The 26682-nt window shown below is 41.1% G+C and overlaps 1 protein-coding gene across 2 annotated transcripts in view; it reads left to right on the plus strand.

Moving 5' to 3' along the window:
- The first annotated feature begins 1653 nt into the window (after window positions 1-1653).
- LOC149211084 (transcription initiation factor TFIID subunit 5-like) overlaps window positions 1654-26682 on the plus strand; it is a 339491-nt gene continuing 314462 nt past the window's right edge. Inside the window, exon 1 of one of the 2 annotated variants that reach the window (XM_089396907.1) lies at window positions 1654-2032. In XM_089396907.1, the coding sequence (XP_089253033.1) occupies window positions 1878-2032 (155 nt within the window). In that variant the 5' untranslated portion in view covers window positions 1654-1877. The remainder of the gene's footprint in view (window positions 2033-26682) is intronic. The other variant, XM_089396906.1, reaches the window with a different exon arrangement.

A 26682-nucleotide genomic window follows, 5' to 3' on the forward strand; every position in this document is an offset into this window, starting at 1 on the left:
TTTTTAGGGAAGATTCACTAAATAATCATTTTGGTATTTACTTATTTATAATACGATATTTAAATTCATACCCTTTCTTGTTAAGTTTTATATTGACTGCTCCTCACACACCCACAACAATTTCTTGAGTCCAAGCCATACTCTTATTCTTTATCTCTATGAGTTGTTATTGCCTTATGGGACTTTACTTAATATTACTATTGTCTCACCCTCTTTATTATTCTACAATAACTCGTATTCTTTGAGAAGTTTGATATGTAGTTAGAGGTTGCATATCTCAAGTCGATTCCTATGTTCGACACATCTGTTTCTTGTGTGAACTAAAGCCATGCCTCCTTAAGGTTTGCACCCTAAAGGCATATATGAGATTCAAGGTTAGATGGTTTAGGCCATTGTCCATATTCAATGAATCGTTTAAACCCAATTGGACCATTGCATGGCCACATAGAGAGTTGATGGATGACCTCTAGCCCTATTCTCATTTGGGTCATAGAGTATAACTTGTTTCTCTTGGTGCAATAATTTTCATTTTCATTGCTCATGGTCATACTTTTGCATTGAGAGAAGTGAGGTGCAACCTCTAACCCAATATGAATGAGATATGTAATGCATCACAATGGCTAAAATAAAAGAGAAACGAAAGAAGAACCACTATAATAATGAAAAAATACAATTTAAATATAGGCCTATCTTAAGCACTAAATTCTTTGTGTCTCCATTCTTTTGACCCCTTATGATACTCAATAGATAAAGGGTTAAGTTGAACCCATGCTAGTATTTTCTTAAATGCCGAATCAAGGTAAAGTGAGCGGTTAAATTAACATCTCCACAACAATTGATTCATGAAGAATAAACAATCATAAAAAGATCCCTTAAAATACTCAATAGATAAAGGGTTAAGTTGAACCTATGCTAATAATCAAGATGTAACCTTCCCTTCATTTCATTTCTAAGATAATACTCAAGGTAAAGTGAGCTCTTCAAGATTTAAGGCTAAATCAACATCTCGACAACAATAGTAAACAAATTATAAAATAGGATTTGAACATAGTCATAGAGGAAACAACTTTGCCACTTTTTACAATTATGAAGGAAGTTTAGGTGAAAACCCAAGATTCTCCACATAATATTTTGTTAATAATCACATTTGGATGCTCGGATGATGATGTTAATACGTTTTATAATAGGCAATTCAGAGCACACGAGTTGTCTTTTTCCGATTGGGGCCTATTTCCACACATTTTGATCATTGTGAAACAGGGCACTGGAAAAAAGATGCATGAGAGGAAAGAATATGTATTTTTTGTTCTTTAAAATGCAATGCCTTCAAAGACAACAAGGAAAGTTATGCAAATATTTTGGCAGCTAGTTCTTGGGATAATCTATTTAGCGAGGGGTTCATTCTTAGCGTTTATTGTGAGACTTCACATGAAAAAGCCCAAATACAACAATAAAATGAAAAAACAATATATCTTATAAGCTATATTTAACCTCATAAATGTTAAAATATTTTTTTCCCTTTATTTCTATGATCATCAGAAATTTGACCATTGTTACATGAATAAAATCCCGGAGGTGGAATTGAGAGTTCCGACATTGTTTTAGTTTAAAGCAAAAATTATCCGACATATAGTTTTAACTAAGTTTAAAGCAAAAATAAACCGGGAAAACAATAAGATCCAAGCGCCAGATACGACAGCGTCGAGCTCTTCGACTCGATTATAGTTGGATTGAAATTTTTGGAAAGGCAAACGAACCAAACTGCTCCCATGATGAGCATTTGAACACAGATTTGGGAAGGGAAAACCAATATATAGTTCGGCGGACATTCACAGAGCAGCATTAGCTCGGGGGCGTGCTCTGCGGAAGTAACAAAAATGGAAGAAGACCAAATAGAAAAAGCAGTTTTGGCGTACTTGAAGAAGAGGGGTTTCCACCAAACTCAAATCTCGCTTCAAGAAGAACATCAGAAGAATCCCTCCGCCGCCAAGACGGACCCCGAGGTTGCCAAGCTAATTCTCTCATTCGCCGAGTAAGTTTCTAACCAAATTCAGGGATTCTTTATTCTTTCTTCAACGGCAAATGCAATTTTTTTCAATTTAAGATCGAGTTTCAAACCCCAGACCTCTCCCAATTCAAACAGTATTTGGATTCTTCATCTTTGCTGCGATACTGTGTTCGAATTTACATGATTATAATTCTAGGCATTTTGGCGTGAAAATTCTCTCTTTTTTAATGCAAAGGGTAAATCTTTGGCCATTGTTCGAAAACCATGTTTTTAAAGTGACCTTTACAAGTTATCCTACAAAGAACCATTGCTAGTTTAAAAAACAGAAAAATAAAAAAAAAGCAACCTTGAGTTCATGTTTTGAATGCAGCTTTAGAAGTCGAAGGAGGGCAATTTTGAGAAATTTGTTAAGCACAGTATGTCAGCAAAACAGCAAGTTAGCAATGAAGGGCACCCTTATTTTTATTATTTTTCTGATTGCTTTTTTAGCATATTATGCCATCTGAACACTATGCCACTGAAAACTCCACAGAAGGATTATATCTTATTTCCTTTTAAGTTTTGCAAAGACAAATCCAGGTACTGAGAAGTATGTACATTATGCGTGGAATAAAGCTAGCATGGCACGGACTAAGGAAAATTTAATGGAAGTACAAAATGTCAAGGAAGCTTCAAAGGATTGCAAGCCTCATGCCTTGTGCTTCATCGAGGACGTGTTTGTTCATCGCCTCTTGTTTGCAAGCATAGTAGAAAGCCTGTTAAACTACAAACAATACCCCATCTGGGGTTAACGTTGAAACCTCATGAAGGGCAAAGTCTAATTAAAACGTAGCATGCACAATAGTTGCCGAAACCGCGATGTGGGGTGAAACCTCATGAAGGAAAAATGTCTAATTAAAACGTAGCATGCACGATAGTTGACTTTGTTTATCCAAGTTTCCAGCCTAGTCACAACTTGGGTAGACCTCAAATATGAAAAAAGAGTGGCCAGCCAAATAAATATGATGGATACAGAAAGAAAAATAGTAAATTACTCATCTTTAACCCATACAGTTTTGTGATTTTTTTGTGAACATGAGTTTCTCATGAGGAATTTTAAATTCCTCATGAGAGACTAATATTTACAACAAAATCACGAAACTGTATGGGATAAATGAACTGAAAAAATGTCCACTGTTTTCATCTGTAGTCGAGTGTGTGGTCTTGTCAGTGGAATTGTTCACTGATTTGGTCCACACAAAAAACAGGAAAAAAGAACAGCACCAGCAAGCAAAATGACTGTTTTTTGTGACCATTGTTTCCAAAAGAATGGATGTGGGTGTGGCAAACTCTCAAAATTTAATGATCTGTAAATCTTCACAATGTAGAGATTCTCCCTGATGGACTATTCACAACATGGATCTTAAGAGGATCCTAAAACGATCCTAAGATACTCAGAGATGGTGCAGTTGTGGACAGTGGGTATGGTGTTGAATTGGAAGGCTCTGGTCACATAGTGTTCATCCATTCTTGCAGCTCTATGGGCATGTTTATGCTGATTTCTTTCATATTTCTTTTCCTTTGTTCACTTCCTACTTATAAGAAATACCTCTTTTCCTTATGCCAAGGTGAATGGATTTGCATAAATGGAAGGTATATATTTAAACTTCATTAAAGGTAGATGATAAACCTGGATGTTGCAACAGTCGAGGAGATACTTTGGAATGAATATGTTGCTTATCAGTTTCTGTATGCATATCTAGCACCAATTTCAGTTCAATTGGTATGGTGCAACCTAAACAGCTTGTAGTTTTCAGGATGATGTTGTGGACATGTTGATGTGCAAATCAAACCGCCAACAGCCTTACAAGCCAATTTTCCATTTGCCTTGGTCCAAATATCTATTGAAACTGAACCAGTAACCTAAGACATTACACTGTAATGTAATGTGCAGAATATTGATGTGAGATATCCACTGTTAACAATTGCAACCCAGGGACAAAGCGACTTAGGGTCAGATCTCACTCATACTTCCCTAACATCCCTCCTCCAAGATGTTGTGCTATTCAACAAGCTGTTAGCCCAATGTTTCCTCTTACATGGTGGTTTTCTCTCCAAGTGTCCTTCTGCAAGGTGCTCTTCATGCAATTGTATGCCACATGCCCTCTTGTGCCTTGCTCTCCTCAACACGTTTTCCAGGGTAGTTACTTGCCCCGTTGCTTCTCCTCAACATATATCTAGGTTTGCAGTGAACCTCCATGAAGTATGTTCCTCAGCCCAAGTGTCCTCAAATCAAGTATCCAACCTCCCGTTGAAGAAAAGGGTAACTAGGTTCGGTATTTGTCAATGTAATTTTGATCTTTGTACTTGTCAAGAAAAAGAATTATTATTTTTATAAATTATATGAATGAGTTTCTTGCTCATTCCATAGGTCTAGGAAAGTCAAAGAGTCAAAAGAAAATTGAAGAGCTCTTCTTGAGCCTATGTGTAATGTATATGGGTCAAACCGAATGTCTAGAACAACCCTCCAAGACAAGCACAATCCTTTGGATGAAGTCGGCCAACAAATGAACTAAATAAAAGTCATGTCGGCTTGCAAATAGAGACACATTTGTTCACACCAATGTTTTAAGACTCCGACTCGGTCGAGGGTCGACTCCGACTTCGACTCTGACTCGGTATTGACTCAGCCGGCTCGATTTGAATGACTTGGTCGTTGTAAAAAATCCATTAAATATTTTTTTTTTATAAAGACACATAATTTTAAAGATGCTCATTCATGTTTCCAAACACACGACATTAGAATATAGATAGAAGACAACATATGATCAAAGTAGGCTCATGAATATATCTATTATATTAATATGGCACCCACTGCACTGTCCAATACATACACGATGATGATATAGAGATCAAAACAAAAACACATAACCAAGGAGGCTAGAAATGGCCTCTACAACAAAAGTCTGTGACCAGTATTACTGGCTACTGCTAGAGTTGCCAACATCATCTGGCTCAGTGTTACTTGGGAGTGGGAGCGACATTTTCGGAAGCTCTCGGTTTAGGAGCGAATCCCGGAGGAGTTCGACAACCAATGTCACTAACATCAAGGTACATAGAGGGATTGGTGCTCTTGATTAAATACGAGTTCCATACCCTAATACATGACAAAATTCAATGGAAACATTGTAATCCCCCAATCCTGAAATCTTGGAAAACCGATAAGTCTGCTGGATTTTGAATGAAATCTAAAATTCTCCTTTCTCCATATGAAATCCAATGAGGCTGAAACCACTCTCAAACATCCTGAGTCATTTCATGGTAATGTTAAAAATTTAAGTAAAAGGATGACAATGAAGATTAATGAGAATGTCACTTTTACTTTAAGAATTTAACATTACCATGAATAGCATAGCCTTAGTAGGGCAATATGATCAAATACTAGGGTGTGGGAGAGGGGAATGGACCCCAAAGACCAGCAAACTAATTCATAAACCCCTTTGGAGTCCCCCACACTTACAAAAATAAAAAAAAAAGGCGTGTTTTTATGGTTCACTGGCCATTGTCAGCTACTCGGCCGAGTTATGACTGACTCGGCCGAGTCATGCTATGACTCGGCCGAGTCAGTCATAACTCGGCTGACCGAACCAAATTTTCTGCCGGGTTGATTTTTTTTTTTTTTTCTAGCTCGGACCAACTCGGCTGAGTCGGTTCCGAGCCGGCCGGATCTTAAAACAATGGTTCACGATGACAGGTCGGCTAAATATGGGGATGTGTTGTAGCGCCTACAACCACCCTCCAAAATTTTGCCTTAGCTTTGTTTTGGAGCCTCCCTACCAACCATCCTTAGCAACATGTCTTGCACTGTCAAGTACATAGGCTTTAGCTGAGTTTCAATGGCTCAACAGCTTGTGCATGTCAACTTGTTTGTCTCCCACCCGCAGGCTGTCATTCCGGACTTGGGCAATTTTCTGGCTGAGATGCTCCCCTCGAAAATTGTGCAATTCTGGAGGGGAACCGCCTTCCGTCCAGAAATTGCACAATCCTGCTGGGTTGCCTGTTGAGCTCCAGAATTACGCAATCCAGCCAGGTAGCCCTCCCTCTGAAAATTGCGCAATCCAGCCCAACATTGGGCTTCAGCCCAGAAATTGCGCAATTCTGGGAGACAGTGACCTGCTGATCCCAGAAATTGCGCAATGCCTGAGGCACAACCAGCTTTGCTCAGCCCAAAAACTACGCAAATCCCTTTCCCAAGCTTGCAGACTACTGAATGTGCCTTCAGGTCGACCGGTCCCCTCTGGGACTGAGTTATCCTGATTGGCATGCATGGGCTGCTTTTCCCGAAATAGCAAAAGGTAGCATGCAAAAGGCATCCCTAGATGTTAAGGATCTATTTTAGCAGTTGGAGGTTACATGCAAAGATCGTTTTAGAAACCTCTTGCCAAGTGTCGCTTTTTCCTAGATTTGTGGCATGTGCGTCATAACCTTGATCTTATCAAAACTTATGTATCGGACACTGCAGAACTCATTCCTTGCATCTATCTTGCAGCTCTGACATCCCACATCGCATCTAGGAGTCTTCGGCACATTCAACTCAACTTTTTTAGGGTAAGTCTGCTTCTCATGTCTTGCGCTGCGTTTTTGTCGCTTTTTGTATTTCACTTTGTGTAAGTGATGTTTGCTTGATTTCAATGAACGCTTGCTGTTGTTTTGATGCATGTTAGCTTGTAGAAGCACTGTTTCAGTTTTTCTTTGCATCTCATTGCTGTCGCATGCATGATACTGTTCCTGCACTAACGGTTGCCGTTGTGGCGACTCGCTTCACACACATGCTTGCTTCCCCGTTTACACATGCTTGCTTCTCCATTTCTGAATCCTGCGTTCACTGTTGCATTCACTCTTGTTTACACTGAGTCTCGCCATGCATTCTAACGTTCTCATGTTTTCAGTGGCCTGTCGGTGGGTATGGGCCGCCTTGGCCCTGACCTTGCCTTGCCCGGCTAGCAAATGCACGTTTCTTGAAGTGAAGGCTCTGTCTTCCCTCCAGAAATTGCGCAAATCTGGCCTAGCACTAGCCTCTAGGCTTGCATTGTGCAATTCTGGGAGGCAGTGCCTTGTTGGCCCCATAAACTGCGCAATGTAGTTTGCTGGTTTGTATGTCACTGTTGACTGAAATTGTGCATTGCGCAGTTTCAGTCCTCAGCAGGCCATGCTGGACTGTGCATTGCACAGTTCCAGCAGTCAGTCAGCCTCCTGACAGCTCGGACTATGCCTTGCGCAATTTTGGCAGTCAGCCTCCTAACCTCTCGATGGAAGTGCACAATCTTCACAATCAATCATACAGGTATGTTGCAAGTCAGTCCTCAAGTTTGTTTTGGTTTTCAACTGACGGATTGCTTGCCATGAGTGTTGCTATGTCTCCAAGTATCATAGGTGTTCGTCTGCCTCTCAGTAGCACAGGTATAATGGCCTCCCAGGGAGTAGGGTCAAAGGACACTGTTGAGAGCGTAACTAGAGATGCAGTTGAGCGAGTGTCTATGAGCTTGCATATCTATGAAGACACCAAGCTGTTCATAGACAAGGATATCAAGATGAAATGGCCGCGGCATCGCGAAGAGCAACACCATCAACAACAACAAAGGGTAGCAGACCTGCGTGCGACAAAAGGCAAGAGGAAGGTTGTTGACAGCATAGAGGCGGAGCAAAGCTGCAAGTTCAAAGCAGATCCACTTGTGATGAAAGCAACTTTGGAGATTGAGGCTAAGTGACAGCGCGACAAGAGGATCGCGCAAAGGCAAAGAGACAAACAAAGGATGGAGGAAACAGAGAAGGAGTTGTAGGAGTTGAAGCGACAACTCAGGGAAGAACAGGAGCTGCGCAGAGCAGAGAAGGAAGCGCAGCAGGAATAGGTACAACAGGGGGCACAACACGCGCAGACTGATGAAACTGCGCCTATACATGATATAGACCCGTCACCCATCCTAACAGCTGGCACAGAGCAGACAGGGTGGGCGGTTCTGACGATCACATGCACGAATGTTCAGTAGCATGGATGTCATTGTGCACACGCATGCGATCCCACCCATTGGCACACTCATCAAGGCGAAGACAAGAACCAAGTCCGATTGGAGCTGGACATGTACTTCGACGAGTTGATGCGCATAGCCACCAACACACACTTGGAGATCAACGCAGACACTATGCATCGGTATGTTGCTGGTCCGGCTGCACTTAAGACTATGATGTGCATGTTATCAAACGAGTTGGATAGAGGAGCCAAATCAGTGTACTCGGATACAACGGAAGCAAGAGTTCGCTTTCAGCAGGATGTCACCATTGAGCTCGCGAACATCGTCACAGACCACCAAGCTTGGCATTGGTTCACCACCGTCATCGCGAGGATGTCGAAGAGTTGGTCTTCCCACAACTGTCCGAGTCTTAGTGATGTCTTGCATGGCTTACTCAAGTCTATTTTGTCTCACATGCGTACATGTGCAGATTGTAATGTAACATATTGTAAAAGTGATAGACCAAGTGTCGATGGTTGAATGTAACAGTCATGTAGTAGTCGAAGAGTCATAAGGGTAGGTGAAGAGTCACAAAGGGGAGTGTCAAGGGTCACCCCACCCTTTGCTTTTTATGGAACCTCATAACTCATTGTAGAGGCTTTTGGGAGCCAAGCTTCCTATAGGTGTACCTTAGAGAAAGCTTGGAGTGTATTGTAACGAGCCTTGGCTTCTCCATAGTGCAGAGCTAGTACATCTCTTTGGAGGAGCAAGCGACAGTGACTATAACGTTCGCTGTTGGAACTAGTGGTTAGTCATGGTTGTACTGTATGATTGGATCTTTCACTCTTAATATAACAAAGCTAGAACGTTTCATGCATATGTTATTATTGTATTTCAATTGTCTTGGTTACTCTAATGATATATGTAGCTGTTTGCTTACGCATGTATTTATGGACTCTTTCTATATATGTATGTATGAATCTTATTGAGATGTGCTGTTGGTTTAACCATCACTTTGGATTGTCGGTTCACTAGCCTTTCAACTTGATGTATCTTTGCTTGTGTGTTCCCTTCCAAGCTGCGTGTTTCCAAAGGTTTCCAAGGGGCGCACTCATTCCACTTTTCGTGTGTTAGAACCCTTCATGCACCTTCCTTGGCTTGCTGCGCTGGTCACACCCTTGTTACCAACAAGGACATCCTTCTTGCCTCTGTGCACAACCACGGTCAAGGCAATACCGTACGACCCACTGCTGGGACTCCTACACCAAACGGTCTGAGGTCTAGTTGGGACTTCTTACGGGGGAGATCCCCTAACATGTTGGCGAGTCCAGCACCGTTAACATTTTGGCGCTAGAAGGAGGGCCAGATGACAAGCTGAGCCCTTACATCCTGTTTTGAATCTTCACATATCCGTCATGGATACTGTTAGACTCATCCCTTCGCTGAACATCTCGACATCACAAGGGAGTTTTTTGATCTCTTGTTGGAATTCACGTATGATGGTGAAGGTGAAGTGGCTTGGCCTGCGTACTTACAAGACTTCTATGCATTTATTGATGATGCAGATGACTTCTCTGATGAAGAGGCCAGCTTGTTGCTTTCACGCACACTTCGTGAATCCCCACAACGATGGTGCAGCAGCTTGCCACCTGGCAGCGTGCACTCACTTGACCAGTTCTGTGATCTCATTGAATCTACTTTCCATCATTTTGATTCGGAACCTCTTGACAAAAAACTGTTAAAACAATGGAAGACTCCGCAAGAATCACCTATGGATTTTTGGTAGTGCTTCCGTGTATTGCAGTTTCAAGCTCCGAAAAGCCAGATGAAGTTTCAATATCTTTGGGACAGATTCGAATACTGTCTTAACAAATCAGTCAATCCCAAGATGAAGTTGAAGTTCAAACCCCGCTCAACATACTTCGGTGATGGAGCTGCGCAATCATAGATGGACACAGTCGTTGTCACAAGTGACTGTCCACTGTCCCCTCATCAAACAACTTCACCACCGCAGAGTGATGTGGGAGAACATGCACACACGTCTGTTCAACTGTCATATCCTCCCAACATCACTTCTCTCAATTTTCACGCAGATTTGGTTGCGAAGCCCATGGGTTGTCACATGCATTTGTTACCACAACCTCCGTCTTCGTGTTCTGCTGATCCTCTGGATTACACTGTCTTGTGTTCTTCCATTCCAGACTCTACACCTGTTGTGAACGAGGATCAAGCCATCGACGGAGTTGGTGTTGCACAACCAACCTGCGCTGTCATTTATGATGAGTATGACTGGGAACCTAAACATCAACCCGTGGCAAAGGATGATCTCCTTCTGTCTGCGCCTCCTCCACTTTTTCTTGACATCTTTGGTGATTCTGCTATCTCTGATTTTCCTTGTGTAAATCCACCAACGAATGCACCCATTGTTGATCATTCGCAGAACACATCGGATGTTAGTCCATCATTCGACAACGAAGAGGACAAATGCTTCATTGAAAATCCACTTGATTTTTCATTTGCTTTTTCCGGAAACGCAGAGGGTGAACATTCTTGCTTCTCATCTACCCCTCTGTTTGATTTATTTGATCATGAGGATGTCGACGAAATCATTGATTTTTCTGATCGTAGCTGTCGTGATCTCTTTACTCTTGTATTCAATCACGATGATGATTCTATTGCTGTTGATTTTTCAAAGCCACCTGTTTATGATGATCTATCTGTTGATGAAGTCGAAACCCCGCACACTGTCGAGGCACTTTAGCTCGAGTTGATGGTGATGTCAGGCCCTCGCTGTCCTGAGGTTGGTTTCGCTTCTGGTCGGGAAATTGTTGAAACACTCGAGGCTCCTCATCACTCATTTGTATGCATTGAAGATCAATTCCACACACTGATTTCGCTTCCTCCACTCGAACTACATGATCCCATCACTCATGCATTGGAGGAATCTTACACAGCAAGGACACATGCACGACGCAAGTTGTCTTTGTTTCTCGCTTGCTTGCATGTCATAATCAAGAGAATGCGTATGCTTAACATCTGCACACAGTGTCGCACAACACCATGGTAAGTCCACGGATTGCATGTCATGCGCTTACACTCATTTATGTTTTGTGGACGCATTTAAACTCGGAGTGTGTTTGTCTTCATTGTTATATTTTTCATGTTTGTTGGTTCACGCAATTGTGCTGTTCGCGAACCATGCCTTCACCAACATGGGTCGACCAATGCGCTGGTGGCTGCATTGGAAATATCACTTCACGTGATCAGGCCCATGCACTGTTAGCTTAGGAGTAGGAGTAGTGTTTGCTTCTTGCTTTGTATGTTTGTTTGCTTGTTTGCTTACTTGCTTTGCTTTAGCATTTTGCTTCTGCTCTGTTAGTGTCTGTCAGTCTTGCCAGTCACCAGTGATCAAATATGCTCTTACAAGGTTTTTGTTAGGGTCTCAAGTCAATTTTTTAATCATTTCATTAGGTTTTCAAAATAAAAATTTGGTCACTGGCTAGTTTGTCTAGGTCTGTTACTGCTCCTTTCAAAATTTTTCATGTTCCGATCATTGCCATCACTGAAAGGTCATCATCATCATCTCAGTCATATCATCATGGTCCTCATTCAAGTCAGTGTCACCATTAGGTCATTAGGGTCAAAGTCATCAAAATCTGTCATTTCATTCATAAATCCGGCAAATGAAGGAGTAGTAATAGGGAATTTTCTCAAAAAGTTTTTGTTTCAAAGTGTAATTTATTTCAAATATCATGTAATAAGTTCTAATGTTCCAAAGCTGCATTCAATGCTCCAAAGCTACATAGTTTTCAAAGCAAAAGTGAAAAACATATGGTGGGCCACCCTACCACTATGGAGAAATCAATTTTTCAAAGCTACAAAAGACCAAAACACAAGTTCATTTGCTCATTCCACATTCAAAAGAAAGAGTTGCACTCAACTCATGCTCAATTTGATGGAGTATATTAGTGATCCTCACTTCTTGATCACTGAACTTTCTCCATGCCATAAAAGATAGTCTCAGGTGTTATATATATATATATATTTCATAAGTAATCCAAAGAATACCTCTCACAATCCATGATTACATCACTGTCTCAATATAGTTATTACATCAAGGCAGTTTTGGTGATGGGACAGTCTATCTATACAGTGCCTCCCACAATTTAGTTATGTTATTCATTGACAAGTTTGGGCTCTCTATATATTGCATCTCTACACAACTCTATGCACATAGACATCATTGTCTCAGTGCAGTACCATATCAATATACTTGTCACAATCTCAAATGCTGTCTATGATTATGATCTCAATAGCATGGTGCTCAGATAAAAACATAGTATCACTAACATGTCAACAATATGTTGAAGTCAAAAGTACCTTAAAAATGAATTGGGAAGGTCGTGAAGCAGTCTCGGTGATGTCAAGACCACTGATCTCATGGTGCTAGAAGGCCTCCAAGGAAGTCGTGATGAAAGGATACTAATGATGGGCAACTCAAGCAAAAGAAGCATCAACGTGAAGATCTCCTCTTCACACACCAAGTAAGTATCTTTCAATTTTATAATCAGATTTGGTTAAATGATTTCATGATTGCAAGGGGATTTATAAATCGGTTAGATAATCGAAAGTTCTTGCATAGAATAAGGAGTGTCATAATCCTCATAGAAAAGAGAAATCATTGATATCTATAAAAAGGTCTATGAAGGTCAAGCATTGCTTGAATCCATTAAGAGATTTATAGGATTCATACGATATCACTCAAAAGTCCTCTCATACCTAAATAGCAGAAGAGGAGACATAAAGAGAGATATATGAAATGCTAGATATACTCTCAGAATTAAAGTAAAGAAGGTCACTTAGACATACATAATAGTAAAGGTATCAAAGAATGAAGGAATAACTTCATGAAGATCTAGGAAAGATGATAAGAAGGTAGTCATCATTGATGAGCAAGGTAACAAATATCAATGAACAAAGAAGCTTACCTTACTCGACAATTTGTGGTCTCTATGCTAGATAGAGAAAGACAAGTTGCAGTCTATAGTATTAAAGGATAAAAGAAAAGAGCCAAGGAAAGAGGGAGTATCAAATCTCTCCTATGAGTAAGATAGTATCCCTCACAAAAGGATCCTATCATAAGCTCCTATATCTTGTGTTATAAGATATGACAATGATAATAAGATGCATCATGGCATCATGAAAGCATTAGAAGCAAGAGCTCGTGACATCACCATGGAATCATGAAGGACAAAAAGGACAAAATCCATGGCAGTCAAACATGAAGGATATAGCTCTTGGGAATCTCATTGAACATTAAAGGAAAGAAAGATGTCATCCAGGACAAGGCTCATCATACATCAAGAAACATCTACCAGATGAGGATATGCAAGATCCTCAAGGTTCTCTGATGGAATCCTCATCAGAGGGTTCACTAATCTAGAGAGGAAGCAAGTGTTTCATCAAGAACTCCAACTTATGGAATTCATGGGATAATGGTGTAATGACATGAAGCATATCAAGGGATTGAAGATCTCTTCAATCAAGGAAACTGTTGGAAGAAGCCTAGATGACCTAAAGGTAAAATGAGGTATGTATGCTTGTATTTAATATTGTAATGTCATATCATATGGTTGCAGGTAACAATAGATCATTACTTCTATCTTGAGAAGCATGATCAAGTAAAAAGAAAAAGAAAAAAAAGGATCTTCTCCCCCGAAAGAATGCAGGAAGGCATAAGTCACATTAGATGAAATCAACATGATATGTCCTCATATGAAATTTGAGGTAGTTGACTAAGAAACTCTGATTAAAAGTTCCAGGAAATAGAATGTATAAGGGAGAAATAGATCATGAGATATGCAACCATGATGAAGGCAATCAACATCCAAAAGACCAAGAAGATTTGACTAGGAAATCTCCCGAAAAGATACGAGGACTCCGATGAAATTCTGGAAAAGATGAAGACCCTTGACAATGGATATCTTTGGGAGATGTGTCCATTTGTGTGCAGGATGATGATACCTACAAGAAGATGTCACGATGAAGAGCCATCTCGTAAGGTATGATTTAATTTAATATGATGTTTTGATTTCTTGAATAATATTTGGATGAGTTCATGTAGGGCTGTTGATTTTTTGGGTAGCATTGGATGTGCTCTAGCTCCGAAATTTTGTGGAGGGGCTAGAACACACGAGATCTCCAAGACCCAGAGATAGTTTGGAGAAATTCCACTCGGAGTGCATGTTATTCAAATAATTAATTATTTTTAAGGGTGCCTAAGTTAAAACTTAGGAATTTAAAATAATTAAAGTGAATTAATGTAAATATGGGTGAGAAGCTTCTAAGAGACGAGGATGAAGTCTAATTTAATCTTAGCCGTTGATTAGAGATTAGATCACGACCGTTGATTTCTCAACAGGAAAAGTATAAAGGAAGGCTTGGGGTCAGTTGGAGAACACACACAGAGAGAGCAACACTTGAGCTAGTTCGAAATTCTGGGGCGTGGTTTGCTGAGAATTTTGGAGTAAGTTTCTAGTGCAGAGAGGGGAAGTTCGGTAGAGGGACTTCAGTCCAAGGCCAAGAATACATAGTAGAGAGGCAACACAACACCAGGGAGAGACAACGCAACTCCAGAAGGGTGACGTAGAGGCTAGAGGAGCTGATGCAGTCACTTAGAGGCAACACTGGGGTTTCTGTGAGGCAGATCGAGCAATAGTTCAACAAATCGATTTCTGAGCTGGGAAGGCTCACTGGGAGGGTGACGCAACTCCTAGAGGAGGTGACACAGTTCCAACGCAGAGCTTGGAGCAGCCATCGTCGCACAACCATGGGGACATCGCAATCACCTGTGGGGTTTGTTCATCCAGTTGCTAGATTCGCCAAAATATCTGTCTCCGGATAGAGGTACTTTTGTCAGGTTTTTCTCTGTTGGGTGAGCCGGATTTGGCACCTTAGTTGTATTCAAAAATCTGCTTAATAATAAAATCCTTATATCTGTTGCACCAGTTTTCCCACAGTGGGTTTTTCCGAGGACGTTTAGTCCTTTGTGTGGTTGTCTCATCTATTTTTCAGTACTTGATCTGTATATTGGTGTAGTCTGCAGTGTATTTGCATTAATATTTTTTGAATAATTATGAAAATAATTTGTTAAACTGAAGAGCACAAGTAGGTAATGCAAATTAGTTTACTACAGTAGGACTTCTGGTTTGTTAGATTTAGAATTTTTCACAAGGTATCAAAGCGATTGCAGATCAAGGAGGACTGAAGCGATTAGCTAAAGGACAAAGGAAAAATTTGTGCGTGAAGACAACTGTCCCGAGAGGTAGGATAGTTTTAGGCCAAGAAAGTAGAGGAAGGGTGACACAGTTGCCATGGGAGGCTCACGCAGAGCCTGCGTCAGCCTGATTGGTTGATGCTGTTGCTGCAGAGGGCAACGCAGTGGTTACTGGGTTAGCGCAAAGACTGTTGAGTCTCGTTTTTCCGGTTGCCGTGGCTAGAGGCGCAACGCAGATTTCATTTGGAGTTGCTGGTGGGGTGCTGATTTTGTTGGTGCAGAACAATGCCTATTGGGGCAGAAGCAAAATAGAGGGAATCAATTTCTCAAAAGATTTCTTGCCAAGAAATCTAGATCCAGTGTTGAGCAACAACAAAGAGAGATCAGAGAAGAGTGGTTCGACAGTAGTTGGCAGAAGGATTTCCGTGAAGGAAATCAAAATTCAGAGGGAGCTTGTTCCTTAGAGGATTTCTAGCGCCAAAGAAATCCAGATTCGAGTTTTTCTCGGGCAACAACGGAAGAGGGAGAAGAGAACCGGTTCGACATTTATTTGAGCAGAGATGATTGTTAACAGACTGAGGGATCAGGACAGGTTGGATGGAGCATCCAACTTCGTCATCTGGAAGGCCAGGATCTTGGCAGTTTTGGATAAAAATCTCATCAAGGATTATGCCTTGAGGACAGTTGCTGTTCCGGTTGATGCTGATCCTCTCAAGAAGTACGAGGAGGCTCAGGCAAAAGCGAAGTGCATGATCTTGGACGGGGTCAAGGATCATGTGATCCCACATATTGCTGAGAAGGACACAACAAGGGAAATGTGGGAGGCCTTGACCACATTGTACGAGGGAACTTCCGTTTAGTGGAAGATGTTACTTGAGAGTTAGTTGAGACAGTTTCAGTGGCAGAAGGGAGAAGAAATAGATCCCTTCATTCTGAGGTTGCAAAGGATCCGTGACCAGCTAACTTCCATAGGGGTTACACCAGATCCTGAATTTATGGTCAGGACTGCCCTGAATGTAGTCATTAAAGACTGAGAAACCTTTGTCCAAAGCATCTTGGGTAGGGCTTCTCTTCCCCTTGGGAGGAAATGTCGGCAACTCTTTGACAGGGAGAGATCAGATGGTTGACCAAGGTGGGAAACAACAACAAAGGGGTTAGAATCAAGAAGGAGGAAGAGGAGGATGCGGCTCTTGCATCAGCAGGACAACAAGGACAACATAAACGAAAGAACAAGGACATATCCAAAGTTAGATGCTTCAGATGTGGAGAAATGGGTCATTTCGCTACGTAGTGCCCTCAGAAGAAGAGCAAAGAAGAGAAGTCTAACTCAAAGGCTGCTCTAGCGCAAGCTGACAAAAAGGACGATAATGATTGTGCCATGAGTGCTCATGCACCTCTAGAGAAGAGGTGAGGCGATATTGAGCTGTAGTCGGGAGGACTACATGAGGGTTAGGATCCTTGAGGTGCCCAAACTATTGGATCACATACGACTACGAGAGCCCTTAATGATAGTAGTAGAATGACGGGAGTCAGTTGGTGCGAGGGATGATGGAGCAATAGTGGCAGAGCTAGAGTGCCAAGGTCTAAAGCAATGCAGTGGAGTGTTGCAGTAGTGCGGAAGGCACACAACAGATACAACAACAGTGCAATAGCATCAAAGGGTCAGCACAGATTAGCAGCAAAGGTAGCTTCAGCATCAAGGGGCATCCAGACTGACCAACATGTCAACTTTTGGGTGGCTTTTCAGTTGCTTACTTCTCAGCAACTGAGTTGCAGTGCAACAGTTAGTAGTGGCAGTGCAACAGTTAGTAGTGGCAGTGCTATGGGTAGTATGATGCAACATATTGAGAGGGAGTTGCAGTACAAATGCAACAGTGACAGTGGCAGTGTCATGGAAGCAATACAGATTGCAACACCGCAATGGATGAAGGGCAGTAGGCCGAGCATCAATAGCACAAAGGACCGATGCTGTGGATCAGTGTGATACTTCTGCTGGGAAGTATTGCTAGAGCACATTCCTCGCTAAGAGGGAGTGTTGATTTTTTGGGTAGCATTGGATGTGCTCTAGCTTCGAAATTTTGTGGAGGGGCTAGAACACATGAGATCTCCAAGACCCATAAACATTTGGAGAAATTCCAACCGAAGTGCATGCGATTCAAATAATTAATTATTTTTAATGTTGCCTAAGTTAAAACTTAGGAAATTAAAATAATTAAAGTGAATTAATGTAAATATGGTTGAGAAGCTTCTAAGAGACGAGGATGAAGTCTAATTTAATCTTAACTGTTGATTAGAGATTAGATCACGACCATTGATTTCTCAACAGGAAAAGTATAAAGGAAGGCTTGGGGTCAGTTGGAGAACACATAAAGAGAGCAACACTTGAGCTAGTTTGAAATTTTGGGGCGTGGTTTGCTGAGAATTTCGGAGTAAGTTTTTAGTGCAGAGGGGCAGTTCGGTAGAGGGACTTCAATCCAAGGCTGAGAATACATAGCAGAGAGGAAGCATAACATCAGGGAGAGACAACGCAGCTTCAAAAGGTGATGCAGAGGCTAGAGGAGCTAATACAGTCACTTAGAGGCAGCGCTGGGGTTTCTGTGAGGCAGATCGAGCAGTAGTTCAACAAATCGATTTTTGAGTCGGGAAGGCTCATTGGGAGGGTGACGCAGCTCCAACACAGAGGTTGGAGCAACCATCGTTGCACAACATTGGGGACAATGCAGTCACTTGTGGGGTTTGTTCATCCAGTTGCTGGATTTGCCAAAATATCTGTCTCCGGATAGAAGTACTTCTGTCGGGTTTATTCTCTGTTGGGTGAGTCGGATTTGGCACCCTAGTTGTATTAAAAAATCTGCTTAATAATAAAACCCTCATATCTGCTGCATCGGTTTTCCCACACTGGGTTTTTCCGGGGATGTTTAGTCCAAAAATAAGTGTGCCTTTGTGTGATTGTCTCGTTTATTTTTCAGTACTTGATTTGTATATTGGTGTAGGCTGCAATGTATTTGCATTAATATTTTCTGAATAATTCGAAAAATAACTTGTTAAACTGAAGAACACAAATAGGTAATGCAAATCAGTTTACTGCAGTAGGATTTTTGGTTTGTTAGATTCAGAAATTTTCGCAAGGGATACTAGAACAAGTCTTGTAAGTACAAGTACAACTAGCATTCATGCAATGGATGGAAACTCCCGAAATAAGCATGGAGAGAAAAGAAGTAGCCATATGAAGAAAGTTCCAGATGTATGCCAAGAAGGCCACTTTCCATGAAGAAAGGAATTACATGATGAAATAAGAAGGAAAGTGATCGATGGTTGTTGCCCTACAAGGAAGAAGCTCAACTAAATTTCATGACATCAAGGAGAGAAGTTGATCAAGCAGCTGAAGAACCCACGAAGAAGAAACTGTTGATGTATAAAAGAGTTTCTAGCTAAGAGGGAGCTCTGACAGGTCCCTGATCAAGAGGGAGTTTGAATTAGATCCCCCCTGGTTACAAAGGAGTGACAATTGTGTTTTTCCATTTCACATGTCATGCACTAGACCACAACTAACAACCGTAAGTCTAGGTGAAGGCCATGAATGGAAATGTAGACACATGATAGACACAACATTCTTGTCTTCACATGGGAAGAAAGAATAGGAGGATTGGGTAATCCTCTGGCATCCGATACTCTTTGAGGATGTGTAGGGCATCCAAGATAAGAGTAGGCAAGAGGACCGATATTCTTTGAGGGCTGGGAACCCAAGATAAGAATAGTCCTAGAAGGTCATACTCAGTGAACACTCGGGTGGGTATGTACTTTGAGAGACAATGATGAAGGTGTCTATAAACCATTGGTCTCGCCAACATTGTAGCTGATGGTCTCATGGAGAGATGGAGCTGTTAGTCAAGGCCTTGCACTATGACAATGTTGATTGATATGATGCTTACATATGAGATTACCAATCCGATGATTCTAATGAGAAATTCTTCAGATTGAGAATAACCAAGTACCATTGTAAATACCACCGTAGTTAAGAGGGAGTGTTGAAGAAAAGGGTAATTAGGTTCGGTATTTGTCAATGTAATTTTGATATTTGTACTTGTCAAGAAAAAAATTATTATTTTTTATAAATTATATGAATGAGTTTCTTGCTAATTCCATAGGTCAAGGAAAGTCAAAGAGTCAAAAGAAAATTGAAGGCTCTTCTTGAGCCTATGTGTAATGTATATGGGTCAAACCAAATGTTTAGAATAACCCTCCAAGACAAGCACAATTCTCTGGATGAAGTCAACCAACAAATGAACTAAATAAAAGTCATATCGGCCTGCAAATAGAGATACATCTGTTCACACTGATAGGTCGGCTAAATATGGGGATGAAACCATTATATATACCCAACTAGGGTATCCGCAAAACAGAGACACAGAACTCAAACTTGTCTAAGATTTTCGGGTCACAAGGTGAAAATTCAAATGGGTACAAGATCTTGGATGGCACAACTTTGGATGGGTGCAGGAAGGTTCTCGAATGCCTCTGCAATTTCGCAGGCAATTACAATGAGGAAAATTGCCATCTAATACTCCTCGGTGATGGCAATCTTAGCATACCTGCAATCATAATCTCGGTATGAGGATGGCAGTCATTATCTTAGTAAAGCAACAATAATGAAGGTCTCAATAATGGTCACGATCATGGCCTACTAACAGAGTGAAGCAACCTCATTATCTCGGCATTTTTGAAGAGAAAGGTTTTGAAGTGACACTCTGTCTCAGTCCAGAAGCAATCATAACAGATGTAATAATAATCTCAGTATAAGTACAGTTAAGACCTTAATAGAGAATATCACTGTCTTGGTGAATCTAAGTGCAACTCTACTATATATCTTAGATCTCTTTGTTGTGGAGAAAATCTCGGTGAGGACATAACAGTAATGAAGATCTTCATGGTAGTGCAACAAGGTGAAATAGTAATGGTGGTAGAAATGATCTCAATGTGTAACAATGATCTTAGTCAAGATGGATCAATAATGAAGCAACAATGATGATGATCTCAAATGTGATAAAGAAGAGGATTGTTGACTTGGTCTTGGAGTGGCCTAGTAGGTCAAGGGTTATGGTCTTGGTGTTTGTCAGTTGAATCTCCGTAAGAAGAATTTCGTGTGGGTTTTCCTCTCCAAGAGGGAGAGGTTTTGACCTTGGCAAAATGCCAACATCTTGTGTTCTTGTCTCTTTAGTTTTGGTAGCAATTTGATGAAATAAACACTCTCTCTAATAATAATAAGAAGATCAAGCTAAGATAAATTGTAACAACAATTCACAAATTGTTATCAAGTCTAGAAGAATCTTACTAATCCTATTTGCCCTAGACTCTTCAACACCTCCAAGGTGTATGTCACATGGTCCCATGCTCTTAAAGCTAAGTGTCCTTCTCCAAGTGCCTAGCTCTCATTCTCCTAGGTAGGTACCTGTCTTAATCAAGCAAAGGGCCCCCCCATTCTTTGCACTCGATGGGTTAATCTTCATGCCACATTGGATAACAACCTGCTAGGCGAAGTCATCGCATCTGGCCGATTTTAGTGATGAAATTCAAAATTTTCCAAATTCAAAGGCTGGGTGATCAAATTTAGAACAAATTCGTTCAAACTCACAAGGGTTTTGCTAGACTACATTCTTTTAAGGATTCTTCAGCGTCTTTGTGTTTGCATATGCCCTCCTTCGAATGGATGCCTTGAATAAATTCACTCAATGGTGCTTTGTGATTGGTTTAATGGGTTGTTTGAAAATAATTAGAGAGTGCATGTGGCTTCCTAGAAAGGTTATGCATCCACACATTCATTGGTGAAGGGTTGATCATTGGCTTGTCGGAGGGGTTGTGGATTGGCTTCACTCACTATTGGAAGGATCATGATGACTTTCATTTGACATCTTGTGCCCGTGACCTTAAGTCTTTCCTCCCAATCAATGACTTTTTGTCTCCCATATGGTTTAAGTAACCTATGTTTAGTATGATTCTTGAACCATATCTCATTTGTGTGCTTGTACCTCATTCTATCTACGACACATTCTATGGCCCGATGGGTAATATGTGTGAATTAATGATAATACACAAGTTATAAAACATTTAAAAAATCAAGTTGTAAATGATACTAATTTGATTTTCATATTTATAATTATATCATATATAATAAATTTAAAATTTTAAAATATTTTTATTATTTCAAAAAGGTTATATTTTTTTTTTTTTTTTCAACTGTGGTTCACGATCACTGAGTGGCCGCTACATCCACAAGCAATAATCTAGGTAGATCCACCCAAAGGGATCTACCCACCGACCTAATATGTCGGGCTAACCCCAAGGGCGTTGAGGAGATTTGACCTTGTGACCTCCCAATTGGCAAGGTACTTAACAACGAAAGCTTGACCAACTGAGCTATCCCTTGGGGCTAAAAAAAAGTTATATTATATAAATAATTAAAAATTAAATTTAAGGAAGTTATATACATATATATTGGAATTTCTAGTTTATTAAAATTTTCACTTAATTTTTCATTGTCAAATTTTTATCAAACTTCAAGGTGGTTAAATTCAAACATGAATTCAAACTAGGTTACTTTGTTGAAATAATTGTTTTTGATGTCAAAGGCTGTCCAAATGAAAGATAAAGTTACATAGTTGAATAACATATTTTGAGCCTTATGGAAATATTGTTTTTGGATTTTTGATGCCCCATTTAGATACCCTATCTTTGAATGCATTTTTACTCCAATTACCTAGCTCAAATGGGAGCATAATATATATGGTTGGAAAACTTATTTTGAGACCTTTCCAATGGTATATGGCACTCCCTCTAACTCCTCACAGTTGAGGAGAAATGATTTTTTGAATATTCATTATACAATTTTCTAAGTTAGCCTAGCTAGTGCCCAAGTCAACCCAGCCGGTGGGCAAGTCGGCCCTACTTTTGAGGGTCAAATGCACTATATATAGACATTATGTGGAGGAATCTAGGACTCAATTGCTCAAGCCAATCTGAGTTTGTCTAAGTAAACAAAGGAGCAATTTTGAGGTTCATACCTCTTGAACCAAGTGAAGTGAAGCCGAGCTGGAGAGGTTTTCTGTGAGAAGGATTTTTAGCACGTTTTGGGAGGGTTTTTGGCACTCTTTGGTAAGATTTTTGGTCTTGGTTAGAAGGTGAGTTGCGTTGTTTTTTCAAGACTTTATAATTTGATAATTACTTCTAATGATTTCTTAATTAATCTTTTTTGTGTCACATCCATCTTTAAGCAATTGATTATCCATAGAAAATCTCAAATATAAAACAATTATGATAGTAGGATCATGAAGAGACAACCAAACACAAGATATATAGTTTTTACCATGGGAAAACCCTAACTGTTGAATTTTCTAAGTCTATTCGTTAGAAAATTAATGTGTATTCTACTGGTTTATTTCTTCTACTTGTAAATTTTGAACAAGTTATTTAAAACATTTAAATACTGAAATAAACACAATACAATCACAACATCTACAGATCATCAACTAAAAGAAGACAAACACACAAGTGACACCGTTATTTTTGGAGAAATGTCCCTAGAAAAACCCAATGCGGGAAAACTCGTGTAGCTACTTTGAGGGTTTATTATTATGCAGTATTTCCTTGAGTACAACTGGGTGCCTAACTGGCTCACTCGAGAGAGAAAAATACACAACAACAATACCTCTATATTCGGAAACAGGTATTCAGAAAGCCTGTGCCACGAAACCCTTTCTGGCGACTCTGAAGCTCAGCACTGGCTCTTCTGGGCTCTGCGTCAGCCTCCTGCTGACCTGCGTCAGCCCCAGGACCCTTTGCGTCAGCCCTCTGAGGCATTGCACAACCTCTGGGACTCTCTGCGTCACTCCAACAACCTCTGCGTGGATGACGCAGTCCCTTTGGCCTATGCGTTGTCTCTGCTGGGCTCTGCGTGGCCTGAACTAGTTGTTGCTCTCACTCTCCTTGCTACGCTGGTCTCCCAGTATTGTCTCTGCCTCTCTGTCCAGTACTCACTGCCCCTCGTTGCTAATCACTAATTCACTTTTGCTTAGCAACCCCGCTCTAGCAAAACGAATCACTGATCACTCTGGTGTGTTCTTCAACTAACCCTTAAGCCCCTTCTTATACTTCTCTCGTTGGTCCTCCAACGACCAAGATTAAATCTCTAATCAACGGCTAAGATTAGATTTGGCTTGATCCATGACTTTTGGAACCTTCTAACCTAGTTTTATATTAATACCCATTAATATTTTATTTTTCCTAAGTTTAGACTTAGGAACTCCATTAAAATTATTAATTATTTTAATATTTCCCAAACGGGGTACAATCTGTCCAAACCATTTCTGGGTCTTGGAGATCTCATGTGCTTTAGCCGTCTGATCTCTTCTTGACGAAGAGTCGCCCACAGTTCTTCCCAATTTGGAAGACTCGCCCTGCCCAGTATGCTCTGGACAAATGTCTCCCAATCCGCTGAGACTATGTTAAGTGTGGTCCTTACCATCAACTCCTGATTCGGCGTGGCCCCTATGGAAGTCAGTTGATCACGGATCTCCTTCAATCGACCGAGGAAGACATCTATTTGCTCTCCCTTCTGCATCTGGTATGACCTTAGTTGATTCTCCAGGAGCATCTTCCTCTCCATGGAAGTATGTTGGTACAATGTCTTTAAAGTGTCCCACATCTCCTTTGCCGTTTCCTTCTCGGAAATATGTGGGGCCACATGTTCCTTGACCCCATCAAGGATGTTACACTTTACCTTAGCCATTGCCTCCTCGTACCTTTCATTAGCTACTGGGTCAACTGGGATAGCCATCACTCTCAAGGTGAAGCCCTTGATATGATGTCTGTCTAGAATGGACAAGATCTTGGCCTTCCAGACCACAAAGTTGGACGCTCCGTTCAGCCTGACCTGGTCTCTTAGCCCATTCACGGCCATCTCGCTGCTCTTCTGTCGACTCCTCCAAGTTTCTCTACTTCCCACTTGGAAGTTCTCGGTTCGACTCTCGCTAAGTCTCTCTACTTCTCGCTTGGAAGTTCTCGGTTCGACTCCTGCTGAGTCTCTCTACTTCCCGTTTGGATGTTCTCGGTTCGACTCCTGTTGAGTCTCTCTACTCGCCGTTTGGAAGTTCTCTTCTGGACTCCCTCTGAGTCCCGATTTCCCTCTTGGAAATCTTTCTGCCAACCGTCAAGTTGCCCCTCTCCAATCGTCTGTGCAACTGCAACACTGATCCAGATTCCTTGGCTAGAAATCCGCCTCGACAGCAACTTCCTCTACCTTGGTCTTGCCCTGTTAGGTATTGTTCTGACCACAATACCCCACCAGCTTCGCTCCCACAAACTGCCCACAACTTCCTTCGCCCCAGCAACTGAAGGATTGAGCCTCTAGGCTCTGCGCAATCCCAGCTACAGCAAAAATAGCTCCCTCAGCCACTGCGTCAACCCTCCTGGTCTTTGCATGGCTCTGCGTGAGCCTCTCTTTGCCCTCCTCAGCCTCTGCGCTGGCCTCTCTTTGGCTCGGACTGATGACGCAATCCCTCTGCGTCAACCCTTCCTCTGTTGCTTCTGCAAGGATCAACTACTGTCACTCGGGACAACTGATTCTGCTGCAAATGCTCTGCTTAGCTGATGCCTTCAGCTCTCCTGTGATCTGCAACCATGCTCTGATACCATGTTGAATTTTCTAAGTCTATCCGTTAGAAAATTAATCTGTATTCTGCTGGTTTATTTCTTCTACTTGTAAATTCTTAACAAGTTATTTAAAACATTTAAATACCGAAATAAACACAATACAATCACAAAATATACAAATCATCAGCTAAAAGAAAACAAACACACAAGTGACACCGTTATTTTTGGACAAATGTCCCCAGAAAAACCCAATGCGGGAAATCCAGTGCAGCTATTGTGAGGGTTTATTATTATGCAGTATTGCCTTGAGTACAACTGGGTGCCTAACCAGCTCACCCGAGAGAGAAAAATACACGGCAATAATACCTCTATATTTGGAAACAGGTATTCAAAAAACTTGTCCCACGAAACCCTCTTCGGCGACTCTAAAGCTCAGCACTGGCTCTTTTGGGCTCTGCTTCAGCCTCCTGTTGACCTGCGTCAGCCCCAGGACCCTCTGCGTCAGCCCTCTGAGGCATTGCACAACCTCTGGGACCCTCTGTGTCACTCCAACAACCTCTGCGTGGATGACGCAGTCCCTTTGGCCTCTGCGCTGTCTCTGCTGGGCTCTGTGTGGCCTGAATTGGTTGCTGCTCTCGCTCTCCCTGCTTCTGTGCTGGTCTCTCAGTGCTATCTCTGCCTCTTTGTCCAGTGCTTACTGCCCCTCGCTGTTGATCACTGATTCACTTTTGCTTAGCAACCCCGGTCTAGCAAAATGAATGACTGATCACTCTGGTGTGTTCTCCAACTAACCCTCAAGCCTCTTCTTATATTTTTCTCGTTGGTCCTCCAACGACCGAGATTAAATCTCTAATCAACGAATAAGATTAGATTTGGCTTGATTCATGACTTTTGGAACCTTCTAACCTTGTTTTATATTAATACCCATTAATATTTTATTTTTCCTAAGTTTAGACTTAGGAACTCCATTAAAGATATTAATTATTTTAATATCTCCCAAACCGGGTACAATCTATCCAAACCATTTCTGGGTCGTGGAGATACCAATTTTAATGGCGAGAGCACATCCGATGCTACCCCAAATCAATACTAACTAGGGAAAAAACCCAACAAACTTTTCTTAGAGAAATTGTTCAATTCAACAAGAGATACAATATGATTTTTCTAGTCAAATAAAGTCAAACTGACCAACAAGCAAGCCCATGTCAAACTTGGCCAAACAAATATTTTGACCTCCTGTAACAATTGATTAACTCGGTGAAATACGTTGAATTTTGGGCTCTTGCAATTGCCTCAAAAACACTAGTCAATTGCAATCAAATTGCCTTGGGCTTGTGGTCAAACACCCTCCAAATTTCAGTCAAACTATGCCTTAGATCGTGTTCAAACATCCTCCGAAATTCGGTCAAATTGCTCCACCAAAAATTAGTCAAACTGTTGGTCAATACGAGTCAAAGGCTAGTAAAACTTTGCTAATCAAACTTGGTCAAACTTCTATCTGCTCCTCTCCTCTCTCCTTTGTACGTGTGAATAAAAATCATAAGATCTTGAGGTGATTTGAATTGGTCTTCAAGTGAGGAAGTCGATTGGCAATATATAGTGGTTTGATGAGCCCGAATTGGTGTGTCTCTTGGTTGGGCTAACTTAAGTTTGGAGGCAACTTCAAAATTTAAAATTCAAAAATTTCCCCCTTTTATTTGGAGCCGACTTGAAACCAAATTTGAATTTTTCATTTTCTTTTATTTTGTGGGCTAATATAAATTATG

This window comes from Pinus tabuliformis, chromosome 1_2 (genome assembly GCF_031772625.1).
Source record: "Pinus tabuliformis cultivar Carrire ecotype Pingquan chromosome 1_2, CPIR1, whole genome shotgun sequence".
NCBI classification, from domain to species: domain Eukaryota; kingdom Viridiplantae; phylum Streptophyta; class Pinopsida; order Pinales; family Pinaceae; genus Pinus; species Pinus tabuliformis.